Consider the following 22,630-nt stretch of genomic DNA (forward strand, 5'->3'; position numbering starts at 1 on the left):
GTCCTCTTAAAGAGTGTCTCCTCCATGCTCCTAAGATATATATATATATATATATATATATATATATATATATATATATATATATATATATATATATATCTGTCACAGGTAACTCAAAAGAACGAATGAAATAAAATAAAAGTTTTAAAAAGTTGTTATTTTTGCTTACTCCTTTACAATGTAAGTCTTGTCATGGTGGTGCTCAAAATGATTCCATTTCATACAACATGAGAACCAAATTGTTGCAATGGCGTGTGTAGACCCTGTATGCCTTAGCAACCTCGTGCCTCTTACCTCATTTCCCATTTTCCTCCCCTTGCTCTTATCTTTCCAACCCTACTGGCCTCTTTGATATAGCACCAGTTCTCCCCTCTACCTCAGATACTTCTTCCTAGACATCTGTGTAGCTAACTCCTTCAATTCCTTTGAGTCGTTCGTTGCTCACTGTTACTCTCTCAATGGGGTCTAATTTGCTTCATTTCAAATAGCAGTTTATTGTCTGCCCTGTTCTGCATTTCCCTTTCCATTGTACTTATTAACTTCCAATACATGGACTCACTTACATATGCATTACGTGTATTTTTTGTTCTTACTAGAACATGTGTCCCACAATGGCAGGAATTTTTTTTGTTTATTTTTTACCATGAATGTGTCCCTACTGCTTGACAAGAATAACTGGCACACAGTAGGTGCTATCTTTCTAATATGATTATTAAATGAATGAACTCAAGTTTTGTCCTACCAAAATTTCTTAGATGCCCGTGCTGGTGAGTGTAAGGTCATACAATGAGGTTAATGCTCATTTCCTGAGGTTAATGCTTTGAAGTTACTGTTTTGATGGCAGTACTTCTTTTGATGCCCCTGGACATGAATGCTCTTACTTCAGCCTGGCAAATGGGATTTAGTTCTGGTTTCTGTGAGCTGATTAGACCAGCTTAGGCCAAGTATCACTCCTTTATTTTGTAACTATGTTTCTCATCTTGGTATGTCATGCCAGTGAGTGAGAATTTTCCATTATCCTTTTTGGGAAAGAAATTATTATTCTACTGTTAGTCAGTTACGTCATCTTCTCGTGGGACAGTACATAGGTAAGAGTCTGATGTCAGCATGGGGAGGTCAGATCACCCACCTCCGAATCCTTGGGGTGCTTCTCCCAGGTTTCAAATAAGCTATCATCAATCTCCTCTAAAGAATCAAGAAATTTGAGCTCAATAAATATTTACTGAACAGCTATCCTGAAGAGAATAATCACTAGGGAAATGTTGTTGGAAGCACAAGTAAACAACTAACCATAAAGAAAGGCAAAATAGAGTTTTAATTATTAGGTAGTTGTTATTATTTTTTGGTTACATATTCCTATCTCTGGCTGATTGTAAGTTCTCAGGGTTAGGCAGTGTGTCTTTTAGGTTTCTGCTCCTTGGTATGGTTCCTTGCATATGGTAGGTAGTTATCAGGGATTTGTGGGTTTGATTGTTAATAAGTTTGAAGTGCTAGTGATTTTTAGGGATATAAGACTAAGATCAGAGTTTAAGGGAAATCAGATAGCAAATTTGTCTAATTTCCACTTCAGATTTCATGTGGGAAAAGAAAGGAGGAGCAGAAAGGAAAGAGTCATTATTGCCGATAATAGTGTGTGCTTTTTAACGTACAAATGGGAAGCATACTTTGTGTTTGCATTTTACTTACTCATTTTTATGGGCAAAACTTAATGGTACCTTAGAAAGAAATTCTTTCTTACAGCAGAACATTTCTTTCAAATTCTATGTTTGGATCTTTGAGAAGGGTCAGAATGATCTATTTTGAAGCTGTAATAGGTTTCTGTTGAGTGACAAGAGACACACCCCTGTCACCAGCATAGTGGGTGGTATCCAGTCATTGCCCAATACATGCTCTAAATGACTCATAATTCTCAGTTCATGTCACAACAGAGGAGAAAACAGAATTTCAGTTCTAAGTGGATCATGCTTCAGTACCCTTGTTAATGCTGAGCTAAAGTGAATAGAGTTTCCTTTAAAATTGGATTTTCCCCCAATTTTCTTATTGCCCACTCCATTAAGTATAGAGGTGGGAAACACAAAGTTGAATGAGAATTCTTGCCTTCAAGGGAGCCATAGTTTAATGAAGACAGACACACACAATTATAATCCCAAGTGGGTAAACACTGCGGTAAAACAAAGGTGGTGCAAAGAAGGAACAGAGGTGAATAATCTATGGCTTCTATGAAGCCTTATGTGAGCATCCATAGAGAAAGGCAGAAAATGCTAAGTGCTACAGAGTGTGGAGGCAGCTCAGGAGAAGTGAGTGGTGGGAACTTGAGAAGCTAGGCAGGCTCTGCTGAAGGGGTGGCTTTGTCCTGTATAAACTCAAGAAAGTAGCCTCTGAGGGATCTTGTTCTCACTCTTTTTCTTCTCCCCCTTTGTAGCTTCTAGCACCCCTGCTGTGAACATTCAGCCAGATGTCTCTGGAGGCTGGGACTGGCATGCTAAACCAGGTAAACGCCAGCAGGTTCTTTTTGGTACACATTTAACCAGTTGCTAATTGTAAGCATAATCCTTCACCCAAGATGAGGTGAATACCTCTAGGGGGTTATAGCCCACCTATGTAGTTTGTGTTCATCATCCCTAAAGATGACATGATGACATGACAGTACTACTTCTCACTCTCACCTGCCAAATATCTATCTTGACAATTGAATCAGACAGATCCAATGCGTGTCTAACTCTACCACTGAGAAACTTTTGAATTTTTTGATAAGTTTGTAACTCAGTTTTCTTATCTACAAAATGGGGATAATAATTTTTATCTCCACAGTTATGTAAGTTTAAGTGAAATAACAAATGTTTTCACTGAATAAATAAGAATATTTTTTCTTCACAAAAATGCTTGTTTTGGGTTGGATCTGTTTGTAACTTTCTCATGGCTACTCTGTCTTCAACTGAGAACTGTCTGTGTTCTCTGTCACTGAGTTCCTAACATTGTGTTCGTACACACACACACACACACACACACACACACACAGAGTGACAAGGTACTTAGCACAACTTTCTGAGTCAGTTGTTGTTTCCTTTTGTTTTCATTATGGCTTTAAAAAAGTCATAACATGAAAAATGTATTTTTCATACAATATCCAAGAATAAAGTCAACACATGCATATTGTACAACAGGCCCAGAACCCCCTGACAATCATGCATGATTGAAACTCCACATCCACCAAAAAACAATTTCCCATCTCTCGCTCTCTTCAGCCCCAGGTAATGATTGTTCATTGTTCTACTTTCTGTCTAGGAGTTTGTACAGTTTAGATACCTTACATAAGTGGAATCTTACAGCATTTTTCTTTCTGTGATGGGTTATCTTGCTTCACGTGTCTCAGATTCATCCATATTGTACTACATGACGACAATTATTTCTTTTTAAGGCTGAATAATCTTCCCTGTTACATATATGCCACGTTTTCTGTCTTTCACTGTCAATAGGCACTTAAGTTGCTTCCGCCTCTGGGCTGTTGTGAATAGTGCTGCAATGAACGTGGGTGTGCAAATAGCTCTTTGAGTTCCTGCTTTTAATTCCTTAGATTTATACCCAGAATTAGGGTTGCTAGATCATAAGATAGTTCTTCTATAAAATTCTTGAGGGACCTTTATAACTATTTTCTACAGAAGCTGCACCATTTTACATTCCTACTGATAGGTGCCTAAGGATTCTAGTTTTTTCACACCCTCCCCAGCACTTGTTAGTTTCTGTCATTTTGATAACGGCCATCCTAACAAGTGTGGGGTCGGTCATATCTCATCATCATTTTGATTTGCATTTCCCTAATGGTTAGAGATGTTGAAAATCTTTTTATATTCTTGTGGCCATTTATAAGTTTTCTTTGGAGAAATGTGTATTCAGGTTCTTTAACTATTTTTCAACCATGTTATTTGTTCATTTGTTATTGAGTCATAGAAGCTCTTTATATATTCTGGATATTAACCCCTTATCAGATATACAAGTTGGTGAATTCTTTCTTTCATTCCATGATGTGTCGTTTTACTCTGTTGATTGTTTCCCTTGCTGTGCAATTTTTAAGTACAATGTAGGACCATTTGTCTACTTTTTCCTTTTATTGCCTGTGATTTTGATTTTGTAGTATTTGCTTTAAAAAAATAGTAAAATGTTGAACTCAAAAATGCTGGGCAAGATGCCCAAGGTCACTTAGGTAGGAAGAAGCAGAGCCAGAATTCTTCCCATCCAGGCCTGACTCCAAATGCCATAAGAAAGAATGAAGTCAGGCAACAGGAGAGGGAAACAATGAGAATCATAATTACTGTGTGTGGCCAGGAAAGAGCATGTGCCTGTTCTGTGCCTTGTCCTTGTCCCTGTCACCTTTCACCAAGTCAGAGAAACAGGGTCTAGAAACTCCTGATACATTTCTAAACTCTGTCCTAATTTGGCTAGTAGCTCTAGAATTCTGAATTTTAGAATTCAGTCTTTGAGAACTGACTCTTTTTCAATACTCTTATTTCCTTTCTAGGAGGTTTTGGGATGGGAAGCAAATCAGCTGCCACCAGCCCAACAGGATCCTCACATGGCACTCCTACCCATCACAACAAGCCCCAGACTCTGGATCCTTTTGCTGACCTTGGAACACTAGGTACAAGCATTGCAGGTTAAAATATAAATTTCAATTGAGGCTAAAAAGCTTCAAATACAAATCTCGGTCATCACAACTGTCACTGCTACCCAGGACCTAAAATAGTACATACACTTAAGCTATATTCTGCAAGTTAAAATTGACATTTTTAAAAAAGGCATTAAATATTGGGTTGGAAATAATTTCTATTAATTTATTTTTCTATTATTGCCTGATCTTGATAATGGCCATCCTAACATGTGTGAGGTCATATCTCATCATCATTTTGATTTGCTTTTCCTTGATAATTAGAGATGCTGAGAATCTTTTTATATGCTTGTGGCCATTTATAAATTTGTAACATGAATGTAGTTAGAGCTTCTGGGAGCATATGACACTAAGGTTTGACGGTAACAAAGGTAATGTGTAGAGAAATGGCCAGAGATGAGGGTGGTCAGGTGGCTTTGTATCACATGACGCCACCCTTGCAGAAACCTTACTGTGAGGGTCTCACTCTCTTAGTCTTCTTGCTCCCCTTAACCACACTCTGTGTGGACAGTTTATAAAATACTATATGAAAACAATCAACTCTCTTGGTCATATTTCATGTTTTTCACCATAAGTTAACAGAAGATACAGAACAAATGTTCTGTGAGCAAGTGAGTTTGGAAAACACTGGGTTTGGTGGACTTTGATTACTGCAAAACTTTTGAGAGTTAGTGTTCATGTTGAGGCCCTTCCATGGGGATATGATAGTGAACCTGTTTTACTGAGGAACCTATGCTCAAGGAGCATTCATTGAAGTACATGGTCTAAAACTCATTCTTTCTTCCTTCTCTAGGGCAGTCCAGAGTGGTTAAGTAAGCACTGGGTGGCCCTGACACAAAGGTTTGCATTGGCCATGTTAGTAGTCTGTGTTCTCAGAAACTCCTCCTGAGACATTCAAAGCCAAATTATCTTCAGGCCGTGTGAACATGCTGCCATTTTTGCCAGTCATTGTGTCAGAATCCCAACTTTGCATTTATACTCTTTAGATGTATTTTTCTTTTTAAGAAATTTTGAAATTATTTTGTAGAGTCATCTTCTTCTCTTCCCTTCTTTGTATCTTAATGTAAATTTCAAAGTTTTAAGTAATAACATTAGGTGAAATTCTACTTAAAATACCACTGACTATTCATTTTTTATATCTTTATTCATCATCAAATATTTACTATGTGGTTTCTCTGTGCTAGCTAGCACTATTTTAATAAAAACCAGCCACACAAAAAGAGAACAAAATTCCTGCCTTTCTCTAGCTTATAATCTGAAAGGGGGGAAAAAAACAGTAAATGAATAAGTATGTAATACAATGTCAAGTCATAAAAATAATAATAATAAGCTGGATGTGGTGGTACATGCCTGTAATCCCAGTTACTTAGGAGGCTGAGGCAGGAAGATTGCAAGTTTGAGGCCAGCCTGGGCAACTTAATGAGACCCTGTCTCAAAATAGAAAAAAAAAAAAAAAAAAGGACTAAGACTATGGCTCAGTAGTAAAACACTTATAGGTTCAATTCCTAGTACCAAGAAAGAAAGAAAGACTGTTAATATTTATTGAGGGTTTTATGATGAAACAGGTACTATTTTAATGTTTTACTTATATTATTTAATTTGATCTTCCTAAAATCTTTTGAAGTAGGAACTATTAGGTGTTACTCAACTTTTCATCGCTGTGACCAAAGTACCTGAAAGGAATAACCTAGAGGAGGAACAGTTTGTTTTGGCTCATGGTTTCAGAGGTCAGTCGTGGATGGACTCCATTGCTATGGGCCCAAGGTGAGGCAGAGCATCATGGCGGAAGAGTGAGGTGGAGGAGTGCTGTTGCACTCATGACAGACAAGAAACAGAGAGAAAGAAAAGGGGAAGGGTCCATATCTCCAGTGTTTTTCGCCATAAGTTAATAGTGGTCATAGGAGAAATGTTTTGGAAGCAAGCCACAGGGAAGATGAACCCTTCCAGGGCACACTGTCAGTGACCTGCCTCCGGCAGCCACACACAGTTACCAGTCAGTCCATTCAAACGAGGATGGACGAATGATATTTCAGTTACCATAGTCTAATCATTTCACCTCTGACTATTCCTACATTAACACTGGAGCTTGGGGGGGGCACTTTATATCCAAATCATAACATATTATAATCCTCATTTTATAGATATGGGAACTGGGGCACAAAAGTTTGTATAACATACCCAAGTCACAAGGCTTTGACTCCAAGATGTCTATCTCTGGAGCTTGCACTCATGCCCCCATGCTAAGTGCTATGGAGGAAGAAATAAGAAAAAGACAAAGGGTCAGATGAGGAAAGGAAGGAGGTGGTAAGTGATGGATGGGCTGGAATGTTATTTTAGATAGAAGGTAGTTAAGAAAGGCCTCTCTGAAGAGGTGATCTTTATAGGAAGTTCTTTTTAAAAATCCAGTGTTACATCTTACATTTAGTTGTCATGTCTTTTTAGATTCCTTTAATCTGAAAACATTCCTAGCCTTACTCCATCTCTTATGAAATTGATATTTGATAGGTACAGACTGATGGAGAAAAAGTCCCAGTTTGGGTTTGATCTTAATTTTCCGAGCAGATGATGTCTGCCCCATTTCTTCACTGTGCAGTTATCCATTTCCCTTTGCAGCTAGTAAGTAATCTGGGAGAGAGATTTTGAGATAATCATGAGAATATACTACTTCTTATTTGACTTTTACCCAATAGTTTTCACATGTGTTTTTAGTCAACTTTTTTTGCCGCCGTGACTAAAAGACCTCACAAGAACAATTTTAGAGAAAAGAAAAGTTTATTTGGTGTTCACGGTTTCTGAGGTCTCCGTCCATAGATGGCCAACTTCATTACTCTGGTCCCAAAGTGAGACAGAACATTATGGCAGAAGAATGTGGAGGAGGATGGCAACTCAGGACAATGTTAACAGGAAGGAGAGAGAGAGAGAGAGGGAAATGGGGCAGGGGTTGCCCCACTCACCAGGGACAAAATATAAATCCCCAAACCATGCACCCAGTGACCTATGGCCTCTGGCCCCCACCCTCTCTGCTACCTGTCTACAGTTATCACCAGGTTAATCCCCATCAGTGGATGCAGCCATTGATTAAGTTACAACTCTCATAATCTATTCACTTTGTCTCTGAATGTTCTTGCATTATCTCACACATGAGCTCCCAGGTGTCCTCTTATGTTACATAGCAGTTGCAATCTGACAGAACTGAAAGATTGAAGAAGTTCATAGATATACTGAGATAACCTAAGCCAGAATCTGGGGCAATAAAAGGATCAGAAGAAATGGCTTCTAAATTGAAACCTGTGGTATGGTTAGTATTAAGCCAGGGAAAGGAGTGCAGGCAGAGGGGAGGGGGTGTTTAAAAGCCCCACCCAATTCTGGAGAGCAGGATGAGCTGGGATCTGTGGTAGAAGGGTGGGGGTATGGTGTTGAACAAGTACGTCTAACTCAGGAAAGACATCAGTATTGGTTTGGACTCCAATCTGAGTGCAAATTGAGGAGACAGTTAGTTTTGCATTTTAGGAGGATGACTGTGGACATTTTGTAGAGAACTGGTATGAACAGGGCAGGAGTGAGTATGGGAAAGGCCACCTGCAGGATGCTGCCAGAGAAAATAAGATAATGAAACTAAGCAATGGCAGAGTAACTACCTGATATTTAGTAAAGGAATTCAGTAGAAATTGTTAATGGATTAAAAGGGAAATTGAAGAAGAAGGGACTTCTCATCCCTTCCAGACTTACTTACTTGGAGGTCTTAGCCACTCTGAGCAGAAACAAATTCAGAGCTGGTAAAGTGGAGAGTGGGAAGGAAGATCGCTTTAGCTCATCTTGGCAATGGTTTTTGACCCTTGGGCCTTCACTCCCTCATTCAATAGGAATTACCTCCTCTCTGCTAAGAATTCAGGCTGTAATAGAGAACCAAGGCAGATAATATTCCTGCTCTTTGGAGCTTCCAATAGATTGTAAGAGAGAACTCTTAGTCAAATGTAAAATACCCACTAGGGTGGGCTACACAGGATGGAGCATTAAAAAAAAAAAAATTTCCCCCACCAGGTACTTCTGATGGCAGTCAAGTGTGAGAAGCACTGCTTCTGCTTTGATGACCGTAGCAGTGACCTCTGGGCTTAGCTACTGATTTGTATTTCTGTCAATTCACTGCTAACAGTGGCAGTAACAATTAGAATTGCTGAGCCAGTGTAGAAAATATTCTGGAAGCTTGGAAGGTTTGACATCAGAAAGTCCTAGTGTTGGGCCCCAGGAGAGGCAGGGTCAGTGTCTGCAGTAGTTCACACTGTGTCTGCAGCCTGGCTCAATAGTGTTTGATAAAATAGCAATGAGTGACGAGTGTGGTGGGAATATGGTAGGTGTTTTTTATTGTAGTTCTTTAGGGTTTTCCATATTTAAAACATTTAAAATAATTAAACAGATATGTTTAGAATAAAGTAAGCTTCCATAAAATACAAATGAAACCCCAGGGTAGTTCAAATATCCATCGTTAGGTGTATGTTAAGGTGCTATTTACAGGACTCCTGGGACACATGGAGAGGTCTCATGCTGTGTGTTACAGAATGACAAGGGCCATGCCTCACTTTAGCACAAACCCTGCCATTACCTGTTCCTAAGACCAGGTATTGTTGAGTCCATATGGTACACCAGGCATGTGGTTGGCATAGGAGCTTGCCTTATTTTATAATATATAATGCCTCTTAGTTCACTTAATTCGGGGGTTATAAAGTGCTTTCATACAGTTTTTGTGCCTTACTATACCTAGAATATAGAGATAGTTTTAAATTCACAGATGAGGAAATTGAGGTTTAAAGGGGTGAAGTTTTTCACCCAGCTTGAGATGTTTCAGATTTTGAAGGATTTTCTATATCTTGTTTTGTGTATAATTCCAGTGCCCAGCATAATGCCTGGCATGTAATAGGTGTTCAACAAATACTAGTGAATAAATTAATGCATGCAAAAATGAATGGTGAATGAGCGACAGATATGGGCTCAAACACACGGTGACTCCAAGTCCAGTAGCCATAATACAGTTTTCATAGTAGGGAAGGAAAGAGGAATCTCAGGGTCAGAACAGAGGGGAAATATCTGTAGAAAGAAGAGATCATAAGGGAGGAGCTATAGAAAAAAGTCAGAGCTTTGGGGAGGAATTAGGGATTTGGGGTGCAGAAAATGAGGCAGGATGCATACGGTCAAGTCCAGCTCACTTAACTAGCCACGTGCTCATGAGATGTCAGTAAACCTTTCTGAGCCTTGATTTCTTCCTCTTTAAAGTGGGTCCAGTAATACTACTTACCTGCTGAGTGATGATGTGGCAGGAATATGGATAGTAAGTTTTTTCCTATAGATATTTCCCCTCTATTCTGATCCTGGGACTCCTCTTTTCTTCTCCCTGGAAATGTTATATTACTGCTATTGGATTTGGAGTCAACCTGTGTTTGAGCCCAGCTTTATTACTCATTCACCATTCATTCTTTTTTTTGGGGGGGGAGGTTACTGGGACTGAACTCAGGGGTACTCAACCACTGAGCCACATCCTCAGTCCTTTTTTGTATTTTATTTAGAGACAGGGTCTCACTGAGTTGCTTAATACCTTGCTTTTACTGAGGCTGGCTTTGAACTTGAGATCCTCCTGTCTCAACCACCTGAGCCGCTGGGATCACAGGTGTGTGCCACCACACCCAGCATCACCATTGATTCTTGCATGCATTGTTTATTCATTCATTCTTCCTCTAGTATTATTGAACATCTACTATATGCCAGGTGCTATGCTGGACACTAGGCACTTGTGTAGGTCAAAGGTACGAATGCATATAACCACATTTAAAAATTCTAAAGAGCTGTATAAACTTAGTTGTATATATATTTTACCTTGGAAGGGTCCTTGGAGCTCACCATAGTTCAGCTTCTCATTTTACCTCTTCAAACATTGTAATGAAATGCAAGTAGTGTGAAAATGAAATTTACTTGCAAATATTTAAAATAATTTTATTTGTTCTTGGGCACTATCCATGCTTTACTCACACAGCAAACAATAATTAATTCTGATCATTGAAGGTTAAGTAGCTCCTTAGTGTGTGAACTTTGCTCTAGTCCCTGATCTTGTCATTTGTTAGTTTTTACTATCGTGAGGAAATAAAATCTGCTCAGAATGGAAGGTGAGGGAGGGGTGGCACTGTGGGAAGAGCCAGGGCTCTTCTGTCTTAGAATCAAAGGTCTAGATTCAAGTCCCAGTTCTGCCACATTCTGGCTGAGTGACTTTGGCAAAATCATTTAAGTGCTCTGAACTGCAGTTTGTTCATCTGAAGAAAGAATGAATGAATATGTGCCTTAAAATGTCATTGTGGAGATTAAGGAAATAATAGATATTCCTGCAATTTCTTTACCTGTTAGGAAGGTTAATTGTGCTATCATTTGAGGCATTTTCACTGAAGTCATTGCAAACAGTATCTTGAGTTGCAAGAGTTAGAGGTAATTCAAAAGAGCCTTCCCTTCTTTCTCCCCTTCTTTCTGTAGGTAGCTCTTCATTTGCCAGCAAACCCACCACGCCAACTGGGTTGGGTGGAGGATTTCCACCTCTCAGCTCACCACAGAAAGCATCTCCCCAGCCCATGGGTGGAGGATGGCAGCAGGGAAGTAGCTATAGCTGGCAGCAGCCACAGTCCAAGCCACAGGCCAGCATGCCACACTCCTCTCCTCAGAACCGACCCAATTACAACGTGAGCTTCTCAGCTGCACCTGGAGGCCAGAGTGAGCGTGGGAAAGGATCAACTAATTTGGGTAAGGATGACGACATGGGGCCTAGATATTGAGTGGCCTGTGATGTTATACTGACTTAGTTTGTGTATCTGAAGGCGACAAAAAAAAAAAAAACAAACCAATTCTAGTAATTTCTAAGACAATCTTGTAGAGACACCTCATGATTCCTACTCCTCAGGTGGTACCTGGAGCATCCTGGGTCTGTTATGCTCCCAAACATGTGCACCATTTTGTGATTGCTAGTTTATGTCTGTCCCTTTCTGAAGTGGAATCAGATGGATGGTAGGGACTGTGTCTTATTTGGCACATTATCAATAGAACCTAGCATAGTATATGGCATAGGGTAGGCACTAAATGGATCTTGAACGGTTGTGGGTAGAAGGGTGGATGGATCTTAAAGCTCTGTTTCCTTTGGATGAGGGTATAGAAAAAAATGTTGGAGATCTTTTTAAAAACTGGGTTCAGGTTTTTTCTTGGGTCCCAATGAAAGGACTGCACATGTCTTGAACATTTGGTCTTCTTGGTTCTCTGTTTAGTGGATTCCTGAGATCTGGGGCATCTTTGCTGGTGCTACCACTAATGCTAGAGGATGCTCTGGATGGGATTCTTTTTTTTTTTTTTTTTTTTTTTTTTTTTTAGAGAGAGTGAGAGAGGAGAGAGAGAGAGAGAGAGAGAATTTTTTAATATTTATTTTTTAGTTCTTGGTGGACACAACATCTTTGTTGGTATGTGGTGCTGAGGATCGAACCCAGGCCGCACGCATGCCAGGCGAGCGCGCTACCGCTGAGCCACATCCCCAGCCCGGGATTCTTGATAATGAGTAAAAAATAATACACTTTACATAACAGAATGGTTAGGTTTGAGTTGTCAAAAGACCTATTTTGATACACCTGACATTTCAGTTGATTTGATCATACCCTGTGGTGAGGTTGAGGGCCTTTCTCTCTATGGAACATGGAAAAAGGCAATTCTTCTACTCTTCACAGCAGCAGTAACCAATATTTATCAAGTACTTACTACAGGCTAGGTGCTATTCTTGGCTTTTTTTTTTTGATGTATTATTTCATGTAATCTTCAAAACCAACTCCCTATTGTAGATGAAGGATTTATGATACAGATCTATAAAGTGATTTCTCAAATTGATTCATCTTGTGAGAGAGCCAGTTTTTGAGTCCCAAAAAATCTGGCTCTAGAACCCCTACTCTTCCCTGCCATGCTCCATGACTGTGAAACAGATGCCTTTTCAAAAGTAACACGATGGAAATACTCATGTCAGGAAGATGTGACATCATGTTTATTCTTTGGTTAGCAGGGGAATTCCTGGGACAACTCCATAAAGTCAAGTGGTCACCCTCCATTTTTATTTTGAGTATATGTTGAGTGAGTGTCTTGGAGCATCTTTGTTGTAGGAAACCCTGAGTATATGGCAGTAAGCAAGACAGATGAAACCCCTAGTCTTGGAGCACTTAGATTTTAAGGTGTGGACGTTCAAGTATGGGTCCACAATGGTTTCCAGTCTAGAAAAGATAAATGAATAGCAACTAAGAAACTGACTTTTATTTATTGATGTTAGCTGGGTGGATTGCTGTGTTTTTGTTCTATTTTGTTTTAATTTAACAAACAGATAGTGTGGTACTATTCTAACCTCTGCAGCTATTAATGCATTCATTCTCACAACAACCCTATGAGGCAAGTAATATTTTTAACACATCCCCATTTTCCAGATGAGGAAATTTAGGCTTAGAAATGATAAATAACTTGCCTGAGTTCAAATTGCTAAGTAGCAGAGCTGGAATTCAAACCTGGGTGGTTTGACTTCAGTCTTTGCTCTTTGCCATCATGGAAGGCTGCTTTTTCAAGCAGGTTGCAGAATAGATTTTTTTCCACAATACCTTTATTCTATTTATTTTTTATTTTTATGTGGTGCCTTGGATTGAACCACACTGGTGGGGGAAAAGCATTACGATTAATGAGATCTAGCAGCTGGGTATGGACAAGGAAGTGGCAGCACGTGTAGATTTCAAATACCAAAACCCAAACTTTGTCCCATCACTGATACTAATTAATTATAACAGGGGAAAATCATGAGTATCTTCATCTGAAAAGAAGGTACAGTGGGAATGGAATTGAATTGAATTGAACAATCCAGATGCCAGTCCTAGCCTTGCTACATATATATGATTCTGAATAGGTCTCCTAAGTTCTCTATACTTCATTTTCCTCATTTACAAAATGGCCATGAGATTTACCTTACAGTTGTACACAAGCAATACCATTAACATGTTTGTGTCTTTCCACAATGTCAGAATTTATTGAATAACAATAAATTCACAATCTACACCACTTTCATTGTTTGCTATTGACCAAATATTGTGTCACCTAACAGTCATAGACTGGGAAATCGAAAGTTCTTTTATTCTATTCCAATCTTAATGAAATGATCACCTATGGGCTGGGGCTGTAGCTCAGTGGTAGAGCACATGTGAGTCCCTGGGCTCGATCCTCAGCTCCACATAATTAATTGCTAATATCCATGACACTCAGGTCATATATCTTGCTCCACACAATGATATCTATAGGTTACAGAAAGACTAAGAAAGGGTCAAGGTGGCCACAGGGGGTTCAGGAGACTGAACTGAGAGCAAAGGCAGAGAGCAGATACAAATGTGAGAGTCACTGCTGGTGGTCAGATAAGAGTACAAACCAACAGTCAGAATATAGAACTGACTGTAGAGAGCTGTTAGAGTATAGAACTTCCTGTAGGCCAGGGCTTGGATGCATGGCAGCTTCAGAGTATCAGCTTGAAGCATCAGCTTGAGGTATCAGCTTGGAGTACAAACCAACAGTCAGAATATAGAACTGACTGTAGAGAGCTGTTAGAGTATAGAACTTCCTGTAGGCCAGGGCTTGGATGCATGGCAGCTTCAGAGTATCAGCTTGAAGCATCAGCTTGAGGTATCAGCTTGGAGTAGGCCCATTAGTTGTCATCATGTACAGGAGAAACTTCACTGAGCTGAAGCCTAGGAGCAGGTAATTGGAAGGTTTGTTGCTGTGGTGATATTCCTGGACAAGGCTCATGACAAGTAACCAGGTGATGGGGTCAGTGTACCATTGTGTCCAGTCTGGGGATGCTCCTCCTTTTATATTCTCATGTGAAGGGATTGCTTCATATAGTAGTCGGGCCTGTTTTTTTCTGATATGGATTTGATACACCTATGCATTTTTGTGCTTCCAGTTTAATTCAATATAAGTTCATAGGTGATCATTTTTATTAATATTTTTTCCACAATACCTTTATTCTATTTATTTTTTATTTTTATGTGATGCCGAGGATCGAACCCAGGGACTCTCATGTGCTCTACCACTGAACTACAGTCCCGGCCTATAGGTGATCATTTTTATCAGCACAATTTAGTTATTAATTTGTGCTTTATTATTGTGCTAGGAAAATGGTGGCTTTTTGTGCAAACAAGGGGTAGAGTCATTCTACCCCAGCACTTGTTTCAAAATGGAGTGACTCATGGCACAGCGTGAAAACTATGTTCTATTCATCATGGAGTAACTCGGAGCCTGCCCTCTATACTTACTCAGGGAAAATGTGAGGGCTAAGGGGAATTTATACACGTAAAAGCACTTTGAAGCCCCCAAGTCCTATGAGATCATGATGATATTCTGTTTAAGAATAAAACCTGTAGTGATTTTCAAAACTTATATTGCAGAAGGGAAACAAAAAGCAGCTGATTTTGAAGACCTGCTGTCTAGTCAAGGTTTCAATGCCCACAAAGACAAAAAGGGACCTCGAACAATAGCTGAGATGAGAAAGGAGGAAATGGCTAAGGAAATGGATCCTGAGAAATTAAAGGTGAGTGAGTTCCTGTCAGTATGATTATCCTGCACCACAAGGTCTTGTGACAAAGTCATGGGTGTGGAGCCATCATTACGATTGTCTGATCATCTCCCAAATGCCCCACTTCCTAATACCATCACTTTGGGTATTAGGATTTCAACATATGAATTTGGGACAGGGCACAGACGTTCTGCCACAGTACCACTGGAAGGCATCATGTTCTGGCAACTACACTATTTCAATTGGTCCCTGAAGCTGTGATTGAGTACCACCATGCTGCTTTTTTTTTTTTTTTTTTTTTATTGTTGGTCGTTCAAAACATTACATAGTTCTTAATACATCATATTTCACAGTTTGATTCAAGTGGGTTATGAACTCCCAATTTTACCCCGTATACAGATTGCTGTATCACATCAGTTACCCTTCCATTGGTTATACATAGTAGTTGGATTCATCCTGACAAACTTATGTACGCATGGAAATTGATTTCAGTTCAGGATCCTCCCCTTTTCCCTTCTCTTTTTCCCTCCTGTCCTCTCTCTCCTCTCCCATTCTCCTTCCTCTATTAGACTTCCTATCACTTCTCTATTAATTTATATTTGATTGTTTCTTTATGTTGTCCTATCCTTCCCTTCCCCAGCCATGCCCTTTAATAGCTAAGTGGCTTTGGGGAGGGTTGCACATGCTGCTTAGTTTCTTTAATAAAATAAAATTTACTTCATGGTTTGATAAATACAGATTTCCTTTGTTTCCCTATTCAGATGAGCAATGCCCTCTTTAACTTTAACCTGCGTCATCAGAACCTGTTCTAGTGCCATCTTGACAGCCAGTGGTATGATCAGAGATAGCGGTAGCACGCTTTATGATATGGTTTTGTTATTCAGATGGCATTCAGATTTTAAAGGTGAATGGTGTAGAATTTGGTGGGAAGAATGTATTGTTTGTATTTCTCTTTCTACATTGAAAGGTTTTTTTTTTTTTAATTGACTGAAGCCCTCACCATCTGTTTTCTGTTGATAGAAATGTTTATACACCCAGGAATTACCACTCTTATAGCATCAGACCTAGAAGTTTTGAGGTGGAGGAGGGGGAGGCTGAGGGAAGTGTGCATCCTGGCCTCCCCAATAACTTTCTCTACTTTTAAGTCAGAGAAGTTCTACTTTTTGATTTTGAAGGTCTAGGTGAGAGATTTAATTTGAGTTGGGGGGGAACGTTTAATTTTTTTTTTTAAGTTTGCAGATCAGTGATGCTGATGCCTTTATTTCATAGGTGAGGAAATAAACACTGTAAATGAGGCTCTTGTGTGTGTGTAGACAGGTGGATGAAGATTAGCTTGGAGACAGTGGGGTGGTTATGCTGGTAGAAGGTGTGAAGTGGTGGAAGAGGTTGTAAATATCAAGGTAACTGGAATGTTCATCACAGATGGAGAGGCTTAATTGCTACATGATGACAGTATACATGCTGACAGTATAATAAATTGAAAGATCAAGGTCTAATCTTTCTCCCAAACCAGGGCTTTTATATCAAATCAATCTTATGTTTTGAAAAAAAATATTGCTATTCTCCATCATTTCCTGACATATCTGAATATTAGATGTATATGCATAGATCTTCTAATATTTTTTGAGAACAATGTATGATTTCTCATTTGCATTTGATTTTCATGTCAGATAACATCACAGAGGTTTACTATTCTTTCCAAAAAAGAATATTATTTCTTTATGCTCTGTCTCTGTGATCTTTATTCATGAAGCAAACTTTGACAGATTTTTATAAAATAAAGTTGTTTTTTAAAACCATGTTTGGTTATTCAATTGTTAGAAAAGTAATCATCATTAACCATGACTGAACCACTCGTCAACAGCAAACACTCGCTATTAGGTGCAAACTGCAGTTGCATTATTATGATTCCTTCAACTTAATCACCTCGTTTGTACAAGCATGAATGTTCATCGTTTGAATAAATGTCTAAATGGATCGATTCATTAATAAGCCTTTATGAGCTGTACTCTGTGTCAGGTATATTATTGGTTCCTGAGATACAGTAGTTAAGTAAGTAACAGTACATTTTCTCCAACAGTTCTGCCTAATGGCAGGGAAAGATGAACACACAGTTACATTAAAGGGAAGCACATATCATGAGAGGAATGTGTTTAAGGTACATACAAGCCCATACAAGTTTGGCTTTTTTAAAAAGAGATATTTATTGAGTTTAGGAAACAAAACTGAAGTGGGCGTCACCTCATGGATACTTTCAGAGTATATAATTAACTGAAGGGGTAATGAGGAAAGAATTCAAACTCTCAGAAATGATCTGTGTGAAATTTCTGACAGGCTTTTTGAAGATTAGTAATGTGCATCTGTAGTCCCAGAAACTTGGGAGGCTGAGTCAGGAGGATCACAAATTCAAGTTCAGCTTAGGCAAAGTCCTATCTTAAAATAATAAAAAGGGATGAAAATGCATTCCAGGTAGAAGAAACTTGGAACATGCCGGGTACCTTAAAGTATTTGATGCCACTGGAGCAGGACAGATGATGGTAAGAGTCCTGGTAGAAAACTTCTGGACTAAAAAACATCTGAATTTCTTAATCCTGTGTTTATAGATTCTGGAATGGATAGAAGGCAAAGAGAGAAATATCAGAGCCCTTCTCTCCACGATGCACACTGTGCTATGGGCTGGGGAAACCAAGTGGAAACCAGTGGGCATGGCAGACCTGGTGACACCGGAGCAGGTGAAGAAAGTGTACAGGAAAGCTGTGCTGGTGGTGCATCCAGATAAAGTGAGTGCAGCCTGCCCTGTTGTCTCACTTGTCAGAGCCTCATTTCATTATTTTATGAGCACGTATCAACACAAAACACCTTGACTTCGCTGGTTGATTAGTCCATTTATTCAATAAAACTAATAAGTCCGTGGGTTAAAATGGGATATTTAAATAGTTAATCTTCATGAAGTGGGCAAAAAGAAATTAAACTATATAATATGAATAATGCAAGAGGGATTTACAGAGATGTGCAGTCACCAGTCACTTAGTGTTAGGGCTTGGAAGTAATGCTGACCTATAGTCATATCACTGGGCTGAGAGCCAGTCAAGCAAAAACTTTTCTCCTTGGAAGATGTTAGCAGAATGGCTAGCTAGGATTGTATTGAAAACTCTTTAGAATGTAGTTGGCAGAGTTGGTGAGAATCGACGAGACTTTTAAAATGGAAAATTTTAAATCATTATTTTGATGATTTAAATCATCATTATTTTGATACTGTCTATTTAGGCTCTCATGTACATATGCACACAAGTGCTACAAACTATCAGAAACTTCAGCTACCTCACAGCCCAGTTGCAGTCAGTATAATCCATAGAAACAGACCAGAGTCATCTGGCTGTCAGATGAACTGTACCAGTCATCTGATGTGAAGTTATCATGGAAAACCTCTCCTGGGAACATTTGCTTTAGTTCCTTGTATTTGATTTCTGACTCTCCATACTTTTTCTGACTACTCCGAATAGAAGAATTTAATAAGAAACAACATTAATATTTGAATTTCAATCATTTGAAAGGGCATTAGCTGTTCCCCAAAACATTTTACATCCTGTCTGCCCTTCTTATGAGTCTCAAAGAATTTAACTTCATTAGAAATTGGAAAATAAGAGTTCAGAAATGCAATCCGTTGGAAACAGGCTGTCATTAAGCTTTAGGATTTGGTAGATACCTTTGGAAAATGGAGATGCATCTTTTGTTGCCGAATAAGCTCTCTATAATCTTATGGATGAATTACTACTACCTTATGTGAATTTCCAGTGGAGGTCATAGTAATATAATCACATAGATTAAAATAAAAAAGAAAAGTGACTTAATAGAAAAGCATTGAAATTATGTAGAACCCATATTAGCAGTGAACCGAATATAAATATAATTTTTATCTGTGATATCTAAATGTATGTTTTTGTTCTTTTTTATAGGCTACTGGGCAACCCTATGAACAATATGCAAAGATGATTTTCATGGAGCTAAATGATGCCTGGTCTGAATTTGAAAACCAAGGCCAAAAGCCCTTGTATTAATTTGTGAGCTTTTCTATCTTGGCTGCAGACCTTTGTTAATGCTTAGTGTGTATCACAATTCTGAGGTTTTCACAGATGAACCAAAAATACCAATAACATATTTCCAGTACTAAACTAACTGTCAAATTACTCATGAATTAGTTTCTCATGATATAAAGAATATGGATGTTTGGTTTTTCAAAGTCCCTGCCATAAAAAGATCCAAAGCATGAAAGGAACTTTAAGTGAGATGATCTTGCAGGGATACAACATTCCAGCCTGCCCTTTGGGGAGCCAACTCAGCATTTTGCCTGGGGAATGGAAAATTGAGGCCACCAAAGGTAAAGGCATCACTCCATCTCACTGTCTGAGAGTAAAATTAATGAACAAAAGTGATAATAGAATTACTTGGATTTCTTGATAGTTTTAAAGAATGGTTTTTAATTTCTCTTGGAAATACATAATTTGAGTGATGGCTTTACAAAACTTCCAGGAACAGAATCACCAAGTATTTTTTTAAAATGGAAATTTACTATGGCCTTCAGCATAACAGTGTATCTTTTGTGTCTTTTGGTTAAGGGCACTAACAGCTATAAATGATGTTAGATTGAGGGAAGGGATTATTCTGTATTCCAGTGATTGCCACCCACTCTTCTTGGATAAGCTACAATTTAGTGCAAATATTGGCTAAAGAAAATAGGGACTGTGAAGCTATAGAAATCTTTATTTCTATCAGGATGTTGGGCTGCTCTCTTCCTGTCCCTTTAGAAAACTGTAGTTGATTAAAGAAAAAATTTTAATGCTATCACAACTCCAAACCTGGTTTGAAAGACCCTCCTAATTTTTCCATAAGACTTAATGTTTTTCTTTACTTAGCCAAGAAAACATTCTTAACTGAAAACAGATTGTAAAGCAGTTTGGCCCATTCATGATTTGTCAGGACCAATAGGTAGTATGGACTTGGTGAACACCAAGTTTGTGAGTGGTTGTCATAAGAACAGCCCTGATACTGTTGAGTAGAAGAGAACTGTCGTGGGAAGTAAGCTGCGTGCCCCTCAACAGAGTCACGGAGCTTGGGATTTGCTTTGAGGAACCAGGTCCCCTCTTCTCCTCTGGTGAATCTGGATCCTTTGGATTATTGCAGTGGGGTTTATGGTTTTAAAAGTAGCTGTGGGTCCATAGGAGCAGCATTCACATAGGGACCTTTGGGAAAACAAAGCAAGAATGAAACTTTTCCAGACCTCAGACTGGCTGGATCTCAGCTCAGTGCTTTGGCAGCTTCTCATTTGGAGGAGTCATCTGTTTGCTCTTCTGTGATTTCGGTAGATCCTTGGTGAGCACGTGCACAAGGCAGATGGGCAAGAAGATTTTCATGCTGGTCTTTAAAAGTTCATGCTCAATTGTTGTGAAAGCTTTCAAAAATTGTTTTCAAAAGACAATCATTGGGTTTTTTTGTTTGTTTGTTTGTTTCTGTCTTAAGTTTGTTGTGGCAAACTGTACTGGAAAAGCAGCATGTCAAAAATACTTTAGGTTCTACACAAATCTCTCTCTCTCTCTTTTTAGTTATAAAGGTTCATTATTTATTTTATTTCACTGACAATGTGAAACTTGCAGAAAATGTTCTCTTTTTAAATATGCAGCTGTAAACTGTTCGAGGTAACCATAACAAATTAGGTGTTATTTATTAACGTATTATAAAATAATGTTTGATCCAGTATGTGCTTGTCTTATTTAAAATTGGAATGTGAGACATGTTGCTGTGACCTGTTTTTTCTTTTCTCATTCACATTTGTAGATATTGTGTGAACTACAGTATATAATGATAATAATTAAAAGGCTATTATGTGGATGTCACGTACATTTTGAAATGATAGAACTATATATTAGCTTTGTATCATGTTTGGATAATTCATTAATGTTCACAGTTTAAAACATCATTAAACACTATGTAATTAGCAATGAGAAAGAATCTTATTTAAATTTGGGGGGCTCCCCCTCTGTTTTCCAGATACATTATAATTCTGGACCCCTATTTATCTCAAAACTCTTAACAAATGCAGACCAACAGGTTTTTTGCATTCCTTTTAAATATCCGGTTGTGACAGAGCTTGTTGTTGATCAGGTTCACTGTTTCATTCATATTTATTGTAATATATTTTTTTTTGTTTTGTAAATATGTTATACACAACAAAATGTGATTGGTCTAAAATATTTGTAATGTATATTAAATGGCTCCAAAATATTTTTAGAAACCTAAGTTATTTTTGCACTCAATGACAAACTTGAATTATACTTTCTGATGTGATTCACTTCTGAAGTTCTGGGAAAAGAATATGAAAAGCATATAATACATTTGCACCAAAGTATAACTTGACAGGATTTCTTGATTTGTACTTTATTCTCCCCTTCCATATCTCTCTCTCTCTCTCTCTCTCTCTCTCTCTCTCTCTCTCTCTCTCTCACACACACACACACACACACACACACACACACAAATACACTGATCATGCTACATGAATATTGTGTTTCAAAAAGAATCTGCATGGAAATCCTGGTCTCCTTTCTTACCTTTCTTAGAATATTAATGGATTTTAAAAAGTGCATTTCTGTGCTGATACTCCAAAATCAATCCTAGAAGTCTGAGGCTTTATCATAGAAAGTCTCAGATATTTTAATTCTTTAGGGACAGAAGTTGCAGATTCATGCTGAAAATCCAAAGTATATGACCCATCACTGTACTGTCTACATCTGGGAGATTGCTGAAGTTGGATCCCAGTGCCACTGAAGAAACATCATGGTGTAAGGAATGAGCACAAAAGTTGAATTCCTGAAACAGTTATCACAGCAACAGGTCAGTTCCTGCTGGAAATACTGATCAGGGAATTTAGGTCAAAAAGCAGATTTTGATTTTTCTAAAGATAAACCATTATGTTTGGACATAGTGGTATGTGTTGCTTTGAGACCAAATGATTGGGTCTGAATTCTTTTTTCCACTTACAGACTGTTATATTGGACAAGTTTCTTAACCTCTCTAAGTCTTTATTACTTGTAAAATAAAATCCTAAGGCCCCCGTGGTAGAAGAATTAGGGACTGTGTGTGTCACTTCTTATCAAGAGGGTACTATCATAACTACTGTTATTGTTACTGATAATAAGACAAAGTGTATCATTTCCGGTCAGCCTTAGGGCTGGAATTCAAATGAAACCTCAGGTTGTGGGGAGTGTATAACATCAGTAGGAAAAGGCAAATGAAAGTAACTTACACCTTGACACTTATTCCTGTCTCCTTGGACTGAAAGAGACCTGTGTACATAATGAATAGTTTTGCAC

At 38.5% G+C, this 22,630-nt stretch overlaps 1 protein-coding gene across 2 annotated transcripts in view; it reads left to right on the plus strand.

Moving 5' to 3' along the window:
* Window positions 1–21,493, plus strand: part of Dnajc6 (DnaJ heat shock protein family (Hsp40) member C6) — a 159,980-nt gene extending 138,487 nt beyond the window's left edge. For both annotated transcript variants that reach the window (XM_026411021.2, XM_077790976.1), the window contains 6 exons: window positions 2,423–2,491; window positions 4,517–4,636; window positions 11,174–11,437; window positions 15,136–15,278; window positions 17,867–18,043; window positions 19,220–21,493. In XM_026411021.2, coding sequence (XP_026266806.1) covers window positions 2,423–2,491; window positions 4,517–4,636; window positions 11,174–11,437; window positions 15,136–15,278; window positions 17,867–18,043; window positions 19,220–19,321 — 875 coding nt within the window. In that variant the 3' untranslated portion in view covers window positions 19,322–21,493. The remainder of the gene's footprint in view (window positions 1–2,422; window positions 2,492–4,516; window positions 4,637–11,173; window positions 11,438–15,135; window positions 15,279–17,866; window positions 18,044–19,219) is intronic.
* The last annotated feature ends 1,137 nt before the right edge of the window (window positions 21,494–22,630 follow it).

Source organism: Urocitellus parryii, chromosome 11, assembly GCF_045843805.1.
Source record: "Urocitellus parryii isolate mUroPar1 chromosome 11, mUroPar1.hap1, whole genome shotgun sequence".
NCBI classification, from domain to species: Eukaryota; Metazoa; Chordata; class Mammalia; order Rodentia; family Sciuridae; genus Urocitellus; species Urocitellus parryii.